Below are 18,726 nucleotides of genomic sequence, written 5' to 3'. Positions count from 1 at the left end.
CATTCAGCCCTAGAGAAATGCTTTATAGCTGCCTGTTATTCACAGTTGTTTCTGATTCCTAGTTCTACCAAGGCATATCTGGTCTGAAGTTTCTTATATCCTTTTAAACTAGGAGATCCAGGTAAGGTTTCTCTTCCCATTCTTGGCCATAATTGTAGTCTGCCTGATTCCTTTGGTTTCCAGAGGCCCAATATCTAACACCTTAATGATACTACACAATCTGTAGTTCTAAACCTTAATATCTGAGTAGGGACAGGCATAAATCTAGCTTGAACTAACCTAAGAATGAGCCATTTATCTGTTGGAGAGTGATGGGTATTGTGATAATTAGATTAAGTCTACCCATCTTTAGATTTAATCAACAAAGGCAAGAACACCTCTAATTCTGGGAGGTCCATAACCCCACGTGTGCTAGAGTGGGTGACGAATCAGAACCAACTGACTGCCCCCCTAGGCAGTACTATGAGAAGTGACTATTGTGATTGGACATGCAAATTAGGAGGGAGGTACAGGAAGTGATGCATAAGTGACCCCTTTTAAAAGAGGGAGTCCAGTGAGTGAGAGGGTTCGGTTGAAGAGGGCGTCTGGTGACGGACCTCTTCTGGTTCATGGAGGAGTGTTGGAACGCTGAGACCCTGGTGAGACTGCTTTAAATATCTTCTTTGAATTCCACGTGGTGAGTTTAAAGACTGATTGAATCTTCCTGAACTTCTCTTAAGAAATTTCTTTTAGTAGACTCTGTGAATGAAGTTTTGCTCCATTCACCTCCGGGCCTCTGGCCCTCTAACTTTCAGCTAAGGGTTAAGATCTACCTAGATTAATTAGAGGATCGTAGTAAATTACCTACTGGGTTAGATTCTTATTTCCTTATTTCTTCTTCTACCTCTTCTCAGATGTAAATAAATTCCCATAAAAGTCAATTTTGACTTGAAGTTATTCCTTAATTGGGGAAATTTCCCCTGGTGACCACCTTTTAATATATAAGACCAAAAAACCTTTTTCCACCTTACAGTATACTCCTGACTTTCTTCCTTGAAGATTCATATGCAAAAGGCAATTACCTGAGTATCCAAACACAGATACAACATCCGTGATCATTGGTTGTCAACAGAAAAACAATGATAATCTTGTTTATAAGGTATGATTCATGCTAAGTATTTTGTGGCCAACCCACTGACAAGCTATTTTTGTGGACAGATACTAAGCTGTCTATAAGACAGCCCATTTGGCATAATCAGGTGTGGATGCCTCATAAAAGTGGTAATAACCAAGGAGCCAAAGAAAGAGAAGAAAAAAAAAAGAAAAAGGAAACAAATTAAATGTTATAGAGCCTATAACTATTAGAGTAGGTGGATCCCTTAGAACACAAAACTTAGAACACAAAATATGGGCCATCAGAGCTAAAACATTGTTAGAACATAGACTATAGAATGTCAGACCTGACAACATGGAATATAGGATGTCTTTTTCTTATTCTTAAAACAGAGAGCATAAGAGTCCTAAAAACATAGAACCTAAACATAAAGCCTTAGAACATAGAATTTCAAAACTAGAGAATCCTTAGAATATAGAATTTCAGTCCTTAGAAGATAGACTGTTATCCTTTAGAATATAGAATATAGACTTATCTTAGAATGAAGAATGCTAGAGCAAGGGACCTGTAGGATATTCAATAAAAATTATAGAATGCCAGACCTTAGAACACACAACATAAAATATCAGAAATACAAGGGACTTTTGGATGTAGAATATTAGAACACAGGACATAAATTCTCAGAACCTCACTGGACTTCAGTTTCTTCCTCTATACATATAGAGTATTGAATTAAATTATTCTTGATACTCCTTTCAAGTTTTGACAGTCTATGAATTTGTTAATTACTTTGTAAGTGAAGCTACCTACAAACAGAGAGTGGCAAGAGATGGAAATTGTGTTGTTTGCTACACACATGCAGTCTCAAATATACTCTTTTCCTTTCTTTTCCTTTTGTTTTTTCAAAAAGATGCTAGAGTGGCTTACCATTTCCTTATCTAGCTCATTTTACAGATGAGTAACTGAGGCAAAGAAGATGAAGGGATTTTCTCAGTTTCACATTGATAGTAAATGTCTGAGGACAGATTTTAACTATTGTAGATGAGTCTTCCTGATTCCAAGCCCAGCACTCTATACACTATACCACCTAGTTGCCTTCTCAAAATAAACTCTTACTAAATAAAAACAACAAAACAATAAAACAAAATTTGGAACCTGAGAAGGAAAACACATTGTAACACAAAATTTAGTTAATAACACTGGAAATGTTCTCAGGATGATTTTACCTATGAAGGAGAAAATGTTAAGTATGAAAAACAAATACATGAATGCAATTGACTAGTTTATAAAGCAGGCATAGAAAGTATTCTTCATAAATTCATTCTTCATAATCCCCCAAAACCAAGAGAACTAGTCAAGCAATAGGAAGATACATTGGACATGGAGTCAAGTTGAGATGAATCCATGCTCTGATATTTGAGAGCCAGGGAAGCATCCCTTCTGTTCTCTGAATGTTTCTCATTTGTAAAGGAGAACTAAGAGTACCTGCTTTACCTACTTCCCTTACCAGTGTTCTGAGCAAAGTGCTTTATAAATTGTAAAATGTCAGGAGGAGCAGTTACTATTATTATTTCTGGGATACTCACCTCTTCATCACTTCTGCCATCTCTCTTATCATCTTTTGTTTTGTTTTCAGCTTCTTTCAGGCTGTGTGGAGAAATGAATGGTCTATGTAGAAATACAATGAAACCCCTTCAGCAAAAAACAAACAAACAAAATACACTGATGGGAGACCAGGGGTTCTTAGCCTTTTGGGAAGTTGTAAAAAGTAAATGGATCCCTTCATAGAATAATTATTTTTGTTGTTTACATTTATAACTTAGAGAAATTAATAAAATTCAGTTAGAAAGCAGTGAAGAACATCCAGAGAAGGAACTGTGGAAATTTCTACACAAAAGAAAAGCAATTGCTTGATCACATGGCTCGATGGGGACATGATTGGGGATGTAGACTCTAAGGTAGTGATGGGCAAACTTTTTTTTAAGAGGGGGTCAAAGGAAAGGAAATGCTCATCTGTCAGTCTGTTTCTAAGGCAACTTTTTCAAAGTTTCATTGTATTGTATCCTACTCATTGTATTTGCCAGATTAGGAATAATGTCCCACAGCTGGATAGCACATTTCAGGGGGCATGCATCTGGCTGAGGGGCCGTAGTTTGCCCATCACTGCTCTAAGGGAATCACCCTAATGCAAATATTAATAATATGGAAATAGGTATTGATCAATGACATATGTGAGATCCAGTAGAATATCCTCGTTGGCTATGGGGCCGGGGGAGGAGGAGAGGGAAAGAACATAAATCATGTAACCATGGAAAAATATTCTAAATCAATTAATTAAATAAAAAATTTTCAAAGCATAAATGAATAAACAAACAAACAATCAAATAAATGAACAATTTTAAAAAAGAAGTGAAAAAAAAGTTTGGTTTTCTTGTCACATCCATGGGAAGTTCATGGATACTCCTCCAAAAAAAACAACAAAAAAACTATCTATGGATCTCTGGAAGTTTGTGGACACTAAATTAAGAACCTCCCCCACCCTAAGTCATCCTTCAATAAAATTGGCAAACAGTTCAGCATTAGTTACTGCAATATGTTAGTTACTGGTAACAGGAAATATGGGTAAAAATAGGTTTTAGTGACTGTAATGACAAGGGAGTCACCTAATGTCAATCCTCATTTTCATTTACTTCCCTTTCTGGATTTTATTGGGCCCCAAATTAAGGCATTGTATGAATCTACCTTCTTGACTCTCAATTAACAGCCTCTTGACCAGCAGAATAATAAAATCTCAAAGAAGGACCTTGGACATCAGTGAATCCTATGCCCTATATGGCATTTTCTTCAAGTGGTCATCAGTCTTCTAGACTGTGTTTTTGGGGTTTTGTTGTTGTGGTTGTAGAGTTCAAGAATACTTATTGAGGACACGTCCCAGAAGTTAGAAAATTCTAGTCTCCATTGAGTCAAATTCTGTCACCTTCATTGTTCATAGTTCTCATTTTGAGGTCACATGGAACAAGTCTAATCCTTCTTTTTAATGACAGCCCATCAGATATTCATAGTTAGTAATCATGTACTTCCTTCTAGGTTTTATCATCTTAGTTGTAAAATGGACTATATGAATTTTACAGTTTCTTGGGGAAAAATCCTTCATGATCCCTTAAGCACCCTCCTATGTGTATTACTATACATAATTGCTTCTCTACTCACAAGAGTTCTGCACACATGGTACACTTATTGCCATAGGTTTTGCCATCAGGACCACTGACGGGGTCATTTTCTCTCGTGCAGTCAAGTCTTCCTTCTCCATTTGCAAATGCTCGGAAATCAATGCATGGATCCTAGAAAGTAGAAAAAAGGAGTTTTGACATCAACGGCCTTACTTTGACTTCTTCTCTTTATGACAATTTACAAAATTTAATATCTTTTTGCATGAGATGTTCAATTCCTCAATCACTAAACTCTTCAAACTGCAAGGGGTAAAATGAATTAGAAGAAAGCCAAACACAAGGCTGCTAGGTGGCACAGCAGATCGCATGCCAGGCCTGGAGTCAGGAAGACCTCGGTTCAAATTTGGCTTCAGACACTTCCTATTTGTATGATCCTGGACAAGTCACTTAACACCATTTACCTATTCCCTTGCACTTCTAAGAGTTGTCACTAAGACAGAAAGTAAGGGTTATAAAAAGAGAAAAGACCAAACTCAAAATCAGAACCTATATCTAGAATAAAATCAGAATTTAGAATCAATTCAAGAGCTAGAACAAAATCAAGGTCAATTTCAGACCAAACACCTTGTTTTAAGGCTAAAGTTAGGATTTAGAATAAACTCAAGAGCTGTAATAAATTAAAGGATTTGAGCAAAGTCAAGCTCAAAAATCAGCCCAGGAACTAGAATAAACCAGAAGTTAGAACAAAGCCAAAAAATGAGCTGATCTAGAACAAAGTCAGGTTAAGACCTAAATTCAAAATGTAGATTAAAACTATTGATTTGAAAAAAATAAGAGAATGAATTCACAATCTAGAACAAACTTAATAGTTGGAACTAACTCAGGACTGACAACTAACCCAATAAATGAGAAAATCTTAGGGCTAAAACAAATGCAGAAAATAAAGCAAAGTAAAGGCTTAGAACACACTCAAATTTTAGAATAACCTCTAGTAATATCAATGTGCCCTAGATTTTTTTCCTCATAAAAGTTCTGTCTGCAACATGTCAATTCTTTCTGTTGTTCCTCAGAGCTAGACTACCTTATAATATAAGGGGGAGTAACAATTGGCCCCAATAGCCACTGCCCCAAACCAAATTCAGATGGCTTCAGTTACCTTTTTAACTAGAAATAATACATTTGTACTCTAAATGATGTAATGGCATTTTTTTCTCTACAATACTCATCTGAAGAGGAAAAGGGAAAGAAAACAGACAAACAAACAAACAACAACAACAAAAAAAGCAAACCCTGCCTCTTTCTCTTTGAGGATAGCCTACCCTAAAATACCTGAATCAAATAAAAATAGACCCATCTCCAAAACAATACTTCTCTCAGTGCAACTCCTTGAAATGGGTAGTTCAAAAACCATTACTCTCATTTTATAGAAAAGGAAAATGATTTCCAGGGTGAGAAAGAACCTTGTCCAAGGCCACGAAGTGAAAGAGCTGAGCCTAAAACCTTGGTGTTCTGATTTACAGAGTATGTCTTCTAGTTATAATGTTGTTGCTTTGTTTTGTTTGTTTTTTTAAGGATCAGAAGTCTTAAGAGATCATCCAATACAATTATTTTTATTTAGAGATGGAGATGATGGGGTTCAGAAGGGGTGGGTGGGTGATATATACAAGATAACATAGCTTCTTACTGATAGAGCTGAGACTTCTAGCCAGGTTACTTGACTCTCAGTTTAGGAATTATTTCACTGGTTCAAATATAATCAATTTGTCCAACTCATTCATTTTTCAAAGGGGGTGGGGAATAAAACGGGACCTCAGAGAGGAGCAGTGGTTTGCCAGTTAGAGAAGTAGCTAAAGGATTCTTTTTTTCTGATAAACCTTGTTTCTTTTTCAATAGAATGTAAGCTAGGTGAAGGCAAGGACAATTTCATTTTTGTCTTTTTACCCCCAGGACCTAGTCCAGTTCTTAGCACATAGTAGATGCTTAATAAATGTTTATCAATTGACTCTACTCTTCATCTCTTCATTTTGGCATAACATAAGGAAGTTTCTTAAACTCTCTGAATCTCAGTTTCTTTATGTAAGCCAATGGTAACAGGTGACTCACTTCATAGGAATAATTAAAGGGTTAATGAGATAAAGTCAGCCAAAACATTTTCCTCCTATAGACAAGCACAAAGAACTGTAGAAAACTTTGGTTCTGTGGAAACATCTAGTGAATAAACTTTAAAATATTCAAATGCCAAATAATTGCTTTTCTGACCTAAGTAACCATTTTCTACACATCCTCTCAAGATAAAGCAAGCTATTGGTGAAAAATTAGCTTATAGTTAACAGAACCTGGAATTTTCCATTCTTTCCATTTAATTTTCTGGCTGTCAATTTTCCTTCATGTGAATTGACCCAGCACTAAGCCAGATCTCTTTGGAGGGGCACCTAAGACAATCAATCAACACTCCTCACAAAGTCACCCTTCTCACCACCCCAACCCAGCCCACAGAGCCCTATGTAGGCAACTGTTCTAAGTTCAGCAGAATGTCGCCCACCTATCACAAGGGTTGATCCAGTCCCACATGCTGACATTGCTCCCTGGAGCCATTGACTTTGGTATGTGGGTAGAAGTTACTGTGATGACACACACTCCCATGTCAGTGGCAGCACCTGGACTCAGTTTGCCTAACTAAATACCCAATATCTTTTCTACAGTCTTAAAGGTCACCTAGCAAGTCCTGACTTTGATCAGAGATAAAGGAAACACTTTCTTCTCTGCTCTCAGAAAATGGGTGTGCATAAAATTCATATTGAACTACTCATTTTTTAATCACACCCAATATTCTGCATTTTAATGTCTCTCCCATTTCTGGCATTCTAAATTCTAAAGTCCTTCCAGTATGTATGTTCAAAGGTCCCACCCAATATTGTAATCCCAATCCTTAGAGTACCTATAATTTAATTGTGTGGGTACTCCCTTAACTCACACACATCATCACTTCTAAGTTGGTGGTGGCAGTAGGAGTAGTAGGAGTTATTGTTGTAGCAGTAGCATTGGAAGTAGCAGCAGCAACTAGCATTTATATGGTTGTGTTAAGGTTTGAAAAGTACTTTGTAAATATCTCACTTCATTCTCATAACAACCCTGAGAAATAGGACTATTATTCTCATTTCATAGATGAGGAAATGAAGGAAAACCAAAGTCAAGTAATCTGCTTAAAGTCATAAGTATCTAAGGCTGCATTTGAATCAAATTCTCCCTAAATCCTGGCCCAGCATTCTATATCTAATGTGTTTCCTAGATAGTTTAATTGATTTATGTGGCCAAACATATAAATAAATAAACCAGTGACTAGTTCCCTATGTAAACATCCGTTCTACCCTAAGATGGGTATGTTTTTATATGAACAAAGCTCTCTTTGGCAATTTTATTATTACAATTTTTTGAGTTTAGTAGAACCTGGAAGAATTTATAATCCAGGAGTATAGTCTTTAGAGAGATATGATTTCCTCCATTTGACATAAAGGGAAATACTTTAACTTATTTGTGATTCCATTCAATTACTGAAAACAGAGAGTTCTTTGGCTTCCTCATTTCATATTAGTATTATTCCAAAATATCTCCTAGCTGAAGGTGCACTTTTACCCTCTCCAGAAAGAAAATTGCCTCAAAAAAATATTGTTATTGTATAAATCATCCTCTTGGTCTTTCTCACTTCTCTTTGCATCAGTTCTTACAAGTCTTCACAAGATTCTCTGAAGTCATCTCATTCATCATTTCTTATAGCACAATTGGATTTCATGGCTTTCCTAAAATTCCAGGTATTACAATATCAGCTATCTATTCAATAAACTCCAGAGGCTAACTACTGCTTTCAGAATCAAATAAATATTCTGACACTCAAAGCCTTTCATAAACTAGCCCCCTCTTCCCTTTCCAGCCTTCTTACTCTTCAACACACTCTTTTTGATCTAGTGATATTGACTTTCTGACTGTTCCATGAACAAGACACTCCTTCTCTTGGGCAGAGAGCATTCTCTCTGGCTGTCTCCCATGCCTGGGAAGCTCTTTTTCCTCTGCTCATACTGCCTGGCTCCCTTTAAGTCCCAATTGAAATCACATAAAAAGAATATTATATAGACACTCCACCTCGATTTGCACCTGGGCTCTGCTTTTTTAAGCCTGTATGATCTAAGGTACATCCATCCTCCTCTCTGGGGCTCAGTTTGCTTTTCTATAAAATGAGAGTATAGGGACAGATGATCTCTAAAGTTCCATTGACCTCTAAATCTCATCATAGTCTCCTCTCAGACCACTTAGAGTGCTCCTCATGATTCTAGGAGCAAAACTGTAAAGTAGAGGATATAGATCAAAGACTCATTGTTTTAAAAGTAGACCTTGATAAACCTGGCTAAGAAGACACAAAGACAGTCCCATGCAATATAGATCCAATTCAGCAAATATGTGCTGAACATCCGCTTTGCACAGACAGTGCCTTAGGCTGAGGAGGAGGCAAAGACACTACAGACTTTATCCACAAGGGGTTCAGAGTTTTGAATATCTCATGGAAACAGAGATAAATGAGGCACACCTGAGAAACAATGTGTTGGAAGATGATTATTTCAAAGCAGTAGTATGAGGATGCCCAGCTATAACTGAGCCTAACTAAAACATTTTAGATCCATCTGTTAGGCCAGAAAAATTTGATTGTTTTTCAGTCATGTCTGACTCTTCATGATCTCATTCGGGGTTTTCTTGGCAAAGATACTGAAATGGTTTGCCCTTTTCTTCTACAACTCATTTTGTGGATGAGGAAACAGAGGAAAGCTGGGTTAGGCGATTTGCCCAACATCACACAGCTAGTAAATATCTGAGGCCAGATTTATACTAATGAAGATGTCTTCCTGACTCAAGGCCCAACTTCAGACAATTATTACTTGTATGATCTGGAATAAGTCTCTTAAACCTATTTGTCTGTTTCCTCATCTGTAAAATTAGCTCTGTGTATCTAGGACTCTGCCAGTGAGAAAAGGGATGGTCACTTCTAGGAAGCCATAGCTCAGAGAAAGGTACCAGGGAGGGTTTAAGCTATGAAGGCTCTAAAATGGATAGGGTTTGTGGCTCTTGAGGTCTAAGGCAGAAGGATGTTCACTTGTGGGGATATCTCCTCATTAGTAAAGGCAGACCTGGACTCCTTTCTGTTCATTAGAAAAAAGAGATGAGTGAAGATAATTCCCACCTGAAACTCTGACTGGGTAAGATGGTCTCCCACCTTAGTTCCTTCCTTTCCACTGTCATAACCATTACCCTACTTCAGTTCTCCATCACCCCTTGCCTGGATTATTTTGATAGACTCTGAATGTATCCCTCTACTTTTATTCCCCCCCCCTCTCTCTCTCTCTCTCTTTCTCTCTCTCTCTCTCCCTCCCTCCATTCAATATGTTCTGAATATTTTACCTGTTTTGTAGATGAGGTATAGGTAGGGGGGAGGATTTATCCAAGACATATATCTAGTAAGTGGTAGAGCAGGAGCCTCTGTCTCTCAATTCAGCATCCATTCCACATAATCCATTACATGTTTAATAAATCAAGTATAAACTCAAAGCCTTGCATTTCAAGGCTCTATGTCTGGTTCTAGAATTCCTTTTAGTCTGATCCTACACTACTTCCCTTCCTTTACTCAATATGTTCCTATTATACATTACTTCCATGCACTACTTCTGTACATTTATGCACAATGTCTTCCAAGTTATTCTTCCTAACCCTTAGCTGATACATATTGAAATTCTGTCTTCATTTTAGTGTCTAACTTGAGAAGGGCTTCCTCGATGAGGGCTTCCTTGATCTTCCCCAGGCAGAATGACCTAATATGTTATATATCTTTTGTACTTATTTGCATGCTATACCATGCCCACTCCATTTGAATGAGGGAAATTGAATGTAAGGACTGAGTTCTGGCCTTTCTTTGTATCCCTAGACATTAGCATAGTGCCTAATATTTGTTAAGTCATTTTTCAGTTGTAGTTTTCTTGGCAAAGATACTGGAGTGGTTTGTTATTTCCTTCTCCAGCTCATTTTATAGATGAAGAACTGAGGCAAACAGAATAAAGTGACTTGTCCAGAATCACATAGCTAATAAGTATTTGAGGCCCTATTTGAACTCATGAAGTTGAGTCTTCCTGACTTCAGGCCCAAAACACTGTGCCACCCAGCTGCCTGATTATAAGTGCTTTATTATGCTTGTTTACTGACTGGCTGACCCTGCCTACTCAATAACTCATCCCTCTCTGACCATTCCTTATCTCAGTTTGTTATCAATCAGGGAAATATCCCTGGACTTCTGAGGAGGAAAATACATTTTCTTCCTGAAGTCCAGGGGAAAAAAGTATAATATTATTGAAGTCATAAAGCTCAGCTACTTACCACCAATTGATCTTGAATAAGTCATTTCTGGTCTCTAGGTATTCCACTTCCTTATTTTAAAAACCTTTACCTTCATCTTAAAGTTGATGCTAAGTATTAGTTCCAAGCAGAAGCACAGAAGGAGCTAGACAGTTGGGGTTGAGTAACTTATTCAGGACCACACAGCTGGGAATTATCTGAGACCAGGTTTGAACCTGGGACCTCTAGTTTCTAGGTCTAACTTTCTATCTAATGAGTCACCTAGCTGCCACCATATTCTCATTTTTATCATAAAGGAATTGGTCTAAACCCAAAGCTCTCCTTTAGTTCTAAGTTTTTTTGGCTCTAGAAATAAGTTGGTCTTCCTGAACATTTACTATCCTCCACTATGAAATAAACCATAAAATAAAAATATAATAAACAGTTACCCTTACACTATATCTACCTCAGAGTTCTGTGCTATAGAAAACATTTTGCAAACCTCAAAGCATAATAGAAATGAAGGTTATTAAAAGAGCAAAACATAAACCTGTTTTAGTCTCTCCAGTAAAAAGGAGAATCCCCATAAGTTTGTGGCAAATAGTCTCATTTTAGATGGAGCAAGAGAGACCATTCCTAGCCTTTGACTTTTCCCTCTCTGGAAGAGAGCAAAGAAATCATGGGCTAGACATTATTATCTCGATGAGATTGTCTGAGGGCTCCCTGAAAGGGATGACTGTCCTTGTCTGGTTAGCACAGTGAATAACAGGCAAATTGCTCATGCTTTTTATCTTCAATGTAAATGGTCCTATTTACTATTTCCTCTAAGAACTAGTCCATGGAGAGGAGACAAGTTTGGAAGAGGATGGGGAGCAAACCTAATTAATGCCTTCAAATATCTGAAAAGTTATCTTAATTAGGAGAGATCAGATTTATTCTAGTAGACTGCATGGGCAATTCTGTGACTAAGTTAAGGAAATTGCAGGGAGGCAAATTTGGATTGGTAGAAGGAAGACAATTCTAATATTTAGAGCTGTCCAAGACTAGGATAGGTTCTCCCATAAAGCAATAAGCTCATTTTCAAAGAAGGTGTTTAAGGTAGGCCTGGATGACCACTTCTGAAGGATTGTCAAGAGGCAAAAAGATTCAACTTCTCCTTCATAATATCAGTGAGAAGACATAGGAGAAAGTTACAAAGAGCAAATTTAGATTTATTACAACAAATGACTTCTTACCATAAAGGGCTGTCTGATCAAAAGGGAAAAAATCCTTTAAAAGGAAATGAGTAACCATCACCAGAAGTGTTCTAGTAAAAGCTAGATGACTTATTTGTTAGTGATATTGCATAGAAATCCCTGTCTCAAGCCATTATTAAACTATATATCCATAAGTAACCTTGTAAGGCTAAAATTCTAGGATTTAAAGATTCATTCACTTTGGGTCAGTTAATTCTGGGATCACAGAAATTCTTCTTCCCCTGAAGACCAGCTTGTCAACTGACAAAAGAGACTGAGGAAGAGAGGGAATGTCTCATCATGACTTTATACATAAGGGGTCTTAACAAGGAAATTGATACCATCTACCCTTCTAATGCAGAGCCCTCCTCCAGTTTTAAAAGAAATATGTTTTCTCTAATTTATAGTTAAAGCTTAATGCTTCCATGTCTTAAAAAATGGTCTTTGTGATTTGTGGTAACCAAGAAAAATCTTCTAGAGAAGGGTCCCCATATGGAGGTCTTTAGAATTTTTACTGACCACCTGTCAGGGAAACCATGGAAAGAATGACTGTCCAAGTATGAATTGAAGTAAAAAGCTCTCAAAGCTCAGAGATTCTGTGATTCTGGGTACTGTTTCTACAAATTAGGAGATCAGAGCATTGTTTTCTTTTTGTTGGCTTTACAAAATCCTCAAGTCCAGGAATCTCAAAGCCGGACAAGCTTATAATGGGCCTCTAGTCCTTCTACTCAAGAGGCTCTATTGCTTCCCTGCAAAGGCTCATACAGCCTTTGCTTAGAGATGTCCATTGAAAAGGAACTGATACAACCCAAAGCAACCATCATTGAGAGGGAGCCTGAACTGTTGGCTTCTTCCTTTACATGATCAAAAATATGCCTCCATATCTAACTGCCAAAATCAAGAAGCAAAGAATCTCTTTTAACAGTCTTCCTTCTGACCAGATGCTCAGTAGAAAGTGCATCTGTACTTGAAATATCCATTTTGGGTTCTATGTTCCTAGTTACCTTCTAGTTTTAACACTCTGTATTCTCAGATCTATGGGCTAACCCTTGCAAACACCAGTCATGCCCTGTATAGGTTTGTTCATGAATCAGTCATGAAGGAGCCGTGTTTATGTTTCTGACGCAGGTCATTAGCACCTCTCAGAAGGATGAATAATGTTAACACCCAGGTGTCCATCACCAATCATTTTTCTTCAGGGAGCTGGGAATAGAATCAATGAAGAGAGGAAAAGCTGGACTAACCTGAATTTCATCTTCACTGGCAACATCTGGGAAAAAAGCAGAGATGCAAAAGATAAGGTAATTAAAGCATCAAGAGTACATAATTCACAGACTCAGTATGGCTTCTAAACACAGTCAACCACTCCCCCAAAGTGAGTGTTGCTAGTGGGGCCCACTAAAGCTAAATAGCATGAACTCTCATGATCCCTTAGCCTTTCCTCCTCTTCTCTGACCCTCCCTTTTCTCTGCTCGTTGAAACTATACCTAGACTGCCTTCAAGACCCAGTTCCAGTAGTTTCCTTCCAGCTTCCCCACCTACCTACAGTGATCTTTCCCTCATTCCATCATATAGTCTTCCCAGGCATTTCTTATAGTCAAATATGAATTATAGTCATCTGTATCCATTCTTTAAATTTTCTTTTCTCTGAAGAAACAGTGTCACATAGTACAAATAGACCTAGACATAGTATCAAAAGGCCAAAGTTTGAGTCCTAGCTCTGTATAACTCTGATACTTCCTAGCTATGTAACATTGGACAAATCAGTACTCTTCTTCAAGACTCAGTTTTTCCCATATGTAAAATAGGCATGAGGATATTTATGCCACTTTCCTTTGTATATATTCCCTCAGTATTTTCACAGTGTCTGGTCACTAACAGGTATTAAAAGAATGAATACATGACCCAGAAATATTTTTGAACATATAATATCCCCTTTCCACAGAATTTTAAAATATAAGCACTACTCCAACATGTTAGTCACATTCCTAAAACAAATTTTTAGATTCCTAGATTTGGAAGGGACTTTGTTAATTGTTGAGCTCAAGTCACTACTTTTACAAAGGAGAAAACCATGATTCATGATAGCAGAGTGGTAAGGGTCTTGGATTAGGAGTATAAGCAGCCAAGTTTGAATCTCACCTCTCATCATTTACTGGCTTTGTGACCTTGGACAAGTACATCACTTATTGGCCTTATTTTCCTTATCTATAAAATTGACTTCTAAGGTCCTCTCCAGCTCTAAATTTATGATCCTAAGAGTGGACCATATACAGTTGGGGATTCAAATCTAATTCTTCTTAGTTCTAACACAGGGCTCTTTCCACCATACCAGTGATGGGCAAACTTTTTAAAGAGGAGGCCAAAGGAAAGGAAATGCTCATCTGTCAGTCTGTTTCTAAGGCACCTCTTTTGAAGTTTCATTTATTGTATCCTACTCATTGTATTCTTCAAATTAGGGTAAAACATTTCAGGGGGCCACATCTGGCCCATGGGCTATAGTTTGCCCATCACTTCACTATACCATTCTTCATTTTTCAAAGCTCATGACTAGCTTGCGGGTTCAAAGCTCATGGTCACTCAAAATATCTGTATTCCACCTAGGCATAAGGGGTACAGTAGTTAGAATACCAAGTATGTCAATCAGAAGGTCTCATCTTCTTCAGTTCAAATCCTGCCTCAGACACTTATCAGCTGTGTGACCAGAGTTAATTAGTTATTTAACCCTGTTTGCCTCATCTTTAAAATGAGCTGGAGAAAGAAAGGAAAACAACTTCAGCATCTTTCTAAAAAGAAAAAAAAACTGAAATGAGGTCATAAAGAGTTGTTTGTAACTTAAATGGCTGAACAACCACAAAACCTAAGCATAAGATAGCCTCTGTTTCAATTAAACTATGTATTCTAAACTCCTTCTGTGCTTTTGTCCCAATAGCAGTTTCAACTCCAGACCTACCCATAGTTAAACAAAGTAATGTGAAATAAAGAAAAGTGGAGTGAGACTTAGAGTTAAGAATCCTGAGTTCAAGTCCTATCTCAGAAGTTTCCAGTCCTATAATCCTGAAAAAATAATTTATTTTCTTCATCTGTAAGAAGGAAATAACAGTATTTCTGATCCATAACTTTCAGGATTATTAAGAGGAAAATTTTTTTAAACCCTTACCTTCCACCTTGGAGTCAATACTGTGTATTGGCTCCAAGGCAGAAGAGCGGTAAGGGTAGGCAATGGGGGTCAAGTGATTTGCTCAGGGTCACACAGCTGGGAAGTGTCTGAGGCCAGATTTGAGCCTAGGACCTCTCAGTCTCTAGGCCTGGCTCTCAATCCATTGAGCTACCCAGCTGCCTCCAGGAAATTACTTTGAAAGGCTTAAAATACTAGTTAAACAAAGGGATCATTGAATAAAGTTACTACTAAGCACTGTTTTGTTTTTTATATGAGTAAAATGCATCAGATATGGAATACAAAAATCTGAGTTCCAGTTCTGAGTCTACCATGGACTAGCTAGGTGACCTGGGGCAAGTCAGTACTACCCCATCCCACTGGGTCTCAGTTTCTCCCTTTAGGATATTGTACTTTAGTTCTACTCTTACTAGTGCAAAATTGGAATAACAATAACAGTTCCCCTTCTTAGAGTGTTTTTATTTAAGGTTCACATCAAAATTTCTTAATAAGTCCCTGTAAGTATTCTTGTCTCCTCTTTACAAAAAGGCTTTCCCCACAATTAAAAAGCTAGTAAGGGATAGAACTATCAGGTTTATGTCCCAGGAAACGTCTCTCACTTCATTGCTGCCCACCTCAGTTTCCCCAACTGTAAAATGGGGGTAATAAAAGCACCTACCTCCTAAAATAGTGTATCAAATGAGAGAATATTTGTAAAGTGCTTTGCAAAGATTAAGCTGAAGTAAAGCATTTATATAGCAGGAAAACCTCAAATGGGATCACAAAAAAAATTGGAAATGGATGAATAAATTTTTACTATTAAAGAGAAACCTGAATTCTAGAATTAGTGTTGAAGAATTAGTGTTGTCCTGGCCTAGATCCCAGATGCTTAACTCCCAGGCCAGTCCTCTTTCAGCCCGGCTGGTAAAATTTGGCTTTCTTGGAGGACACCGATTTTTTTTAAGAATATATGCCTCTCCTCTCATATCTTTACACAAGCAATTGAGCTTGGAGGAGGCCTTCAAAATAAGTACTAGCCCCACTTTCCCGTGGCTCCTATTTGCAAAAAAAAAGACTAAAAAGCCAAAAAGGGCAAAACTTCAAAGTGACACAAGATGGGGAGGAGAGAGGGAGGCAGAGGTGATCCCAAGATACTCTAGTGATAGGGAAAAGCACTTTGTAATTTTAAAGTATCATAACACTATGAGTTACTATTATTACTATCTCTGAGGATCAGCAATGGTTTCCTGGAGATGATAGTGGCATTTGAATGGGATTTTAAAAGATGGAAAGGAATTTAATACTTTCCTTGGATCCTTTATTCTTTCCAGAGTAAGAGAATGCAATGCCACCTCAGGGGAAGCATCATTTTGCACATGGCTCATCCATTTCAACACAATTCTTCACACTTTCCCAATGCCAAAAGATCAGTTGACTTCTACTTTGTCCAGATCTTTTCTCTAGACCAATATCTCCCTTCCCCAGTATGATCTGTCAGACAGATAGTCACTCTCCAAACTTCTGTAAAATCATCTGGCATGATTCAGCATCTGATTCAAGGTATGAACAACTTAAGAATCTTCTCTTTGCCCACTAATAACTCTAAGCCAGACCTAATCCTAAAACCATTTGGTGATCCTTTATTTTTCTCCATGATGGCAAAGATAGCAGGAAGAGAAAAAATTGAAAAGGGAAGAATAGGAAGGGAAGGGAAGGTACAAAAAAACAAGAAAAGGCATTTCATTTGCCAAACCCCCTTTTTCTTCCCCACTATCTAGCATTTTCTTTATCATCAAGTTTCTGACAGAATTAAATTTAATATTTACTTAAGACATAGGCAAGTTTGCAAAGGGAACACTAAAACTCCAGAGAAACAGTAATCTGCTGGGCTTGATTTCTCCTCAAGGTTTTCAGTTCTTTCTTAGAAGAATGAATGACTCTATGGGACAAAGCATTCCATATCAAATTCTGAAAACCCAGGTTCTAGTCTTGATATTACTTCTTGCTAACCAGGTGACTTTGGGCAATTAAATTCATCCAACAATTTCTCTCCTCTGGGTTTCTGCTTGCTCCTCTGTCAAATGAAGGGATTTGACTACATATGTCTCAAATAAAAGCAATAGCTGACATTTATATAGTACCTTAAGGTTTATAAAACCTTTTAGATTAATGAGCTTACTGGATCTTCATAACAAGCCTTTAAAGTAGTTACTCCAGAAATAATTGGGACAATAACACTTTCTAGCTCTTTATCCTATAAAGTCCCTTCTTTGGGTGGCACTATGGACGGAAAACCCATACCAGGTAGATAGAGCTACACATAGCAGGTGAAAAGGCACTCACCTGGGATGCAGCCCAAGGCCAAGATGAGTAGAACAAATAGGGATGAACTCTTCATTGTCAAGACAGGTCTCGCAAGACAGAGTCTATGAGTCGACTCGGCACATTGCATCGCTAACCGGATGCTCTGACAGGGAACAAGGCAGATGGGGAGTCAATTATTTTATACAAGTAGAGCTCCACCCCCTGGGGTTGCACCATCCTTCCTCTGAAAGCCATCATTAACAATATAAACCAGTTTGTTGAGAGCAGTGCTGATGAATGTGCACAGCAGTTTCCATGGCACAGAGCATGTTTGAGATAATGCCCAAGTAGCAGATCTCAAATTGATAGTGGATACTTCCCTAGAATAGTTGTTGGGCAGCAATATAAATATACTAGGAAATAAGACCACCCTGGGAATTCTAGTTCCACATTTACTACCAATTAGACATGAGTTAGGTGGAGCAGACTACTATCTCTCTTTGAAATCCAGTTTCCTATATAAAATGAAAGGATGCTCTATGGCTTGCATTTCATCTGTATAAAGATACTTTGGATACTGACTTGGGACAAGAGAAGAGCCTAGGATTCAGTGGAAAGAATAGGATTGGTCAATGCATGTCACTATCATTCATTGTGAGAATCAGAGAACATGAGAGTTGGAAGGGACCTCTGAACACAGAATGTAAGAACTGGAAGGGACCTTTGAACTTAGAATGTAGGAACTGGAAGAGATCTGAGAACACAGAATGTCAGAGAAAAATGAAAACAATGTTATATCTAGAAGGCGTCTTGGAACATAGAATATCAGTGCTGGAAGAGACCTGAGAGTATAAAATGTCAGAGTTGGAAATGGCCCTGGTTATTGAATAATTGTCAGCAAGAAGAAATAACTTGTTCAGATTAGTATCACAGCAGGTATGACACTAGATCCCAAGTCTCCAGATTCAAAGACTAGTTTTCTTTCCATTACATTATAGTGTCTTTCTCTTTTTTAAAATAAAGGATTTTATTTCTTATAAAAGTACTATCATGAGTTTAAAACATCTTCTCTCTTTAAATAAGATATTGCCCAAATGACAAGACTCCATCACTTAATTGCCAGCCCATGATCCCACTAAATGAGTGGTTAAGGAACACCAGTGGAACTAATCTTGAAGGTTAGGTTGGTATAATAGAAAGAATCCTAGTTTGGGATTCAGGAGATTGAGTTTGGAGTCCTGTCTTTATCATTAATATAATTCAGTATCCTGGGGCAAGCCCTGCTTCCTGACTTTTTTGTTTTCTCTCTTCTTTCCATTGTAAAATAAGAGATTTCAATAGGATATTCTCTGTCCATCAATGATATTCTTTCTTTCAGTGTTGCTTCCAGCTCTTGTA

General features: G+C 37.7%; 1 protein-coding gene across 1 annotated transcript in view; it reads right to left on the bottom strand.

The window, feature by feature from the left end:
* The window catches only part of SPINK5 (serine peptidase inhibitor Kazal type 5), a 66,055-nt gene extending 48,579 nt beyond the window's left edge, over nt 1-17,476 (bottom strand). The window contains exons 1-4 of the mRNA XM_044659830.1: nt 17,368-17,476; nt 13,112-13,137; nt 4,304-4,434; nt 2,680-2,740 (exon numbers count right to left, since the gene is read on the bottom strand). Of these exons, the coding sequence (XP_044515765.1) occupies nt 2,680-2,740; nt 4,304-4,434; nt 13,112-13,137; nt 17,368-17,476 (327 nt within the window). The remainder of the gene's footprint in view (nt 1-2,679; nt 2,741-4,303; nt 4,435-13,111; nt 13,138-17,367) is intronic.
* Nucleotides 17,477-18,726: the final 1,250 nt, after the last annotated feature.

The sequence above is a fragment of the Gracilinanus agilis genome, chromosome 2, assembly GCF_016433145.1.
Source record: "Gracilinanus agilis isolate LMUSP501 chromosome 2, AgileGrace, whole genome shotgun sequence".
NCBI lineage: Eukaryota > Metazoa > Chordata > Mammalia > Didelphimorphia > Didelphidae > Gracilinanus > Gracilinanus agilis.
Note: the sequence above shows the minus strand (reverse complement) of the source record. Positions and strands in the feature narration are given on the sequence as shown.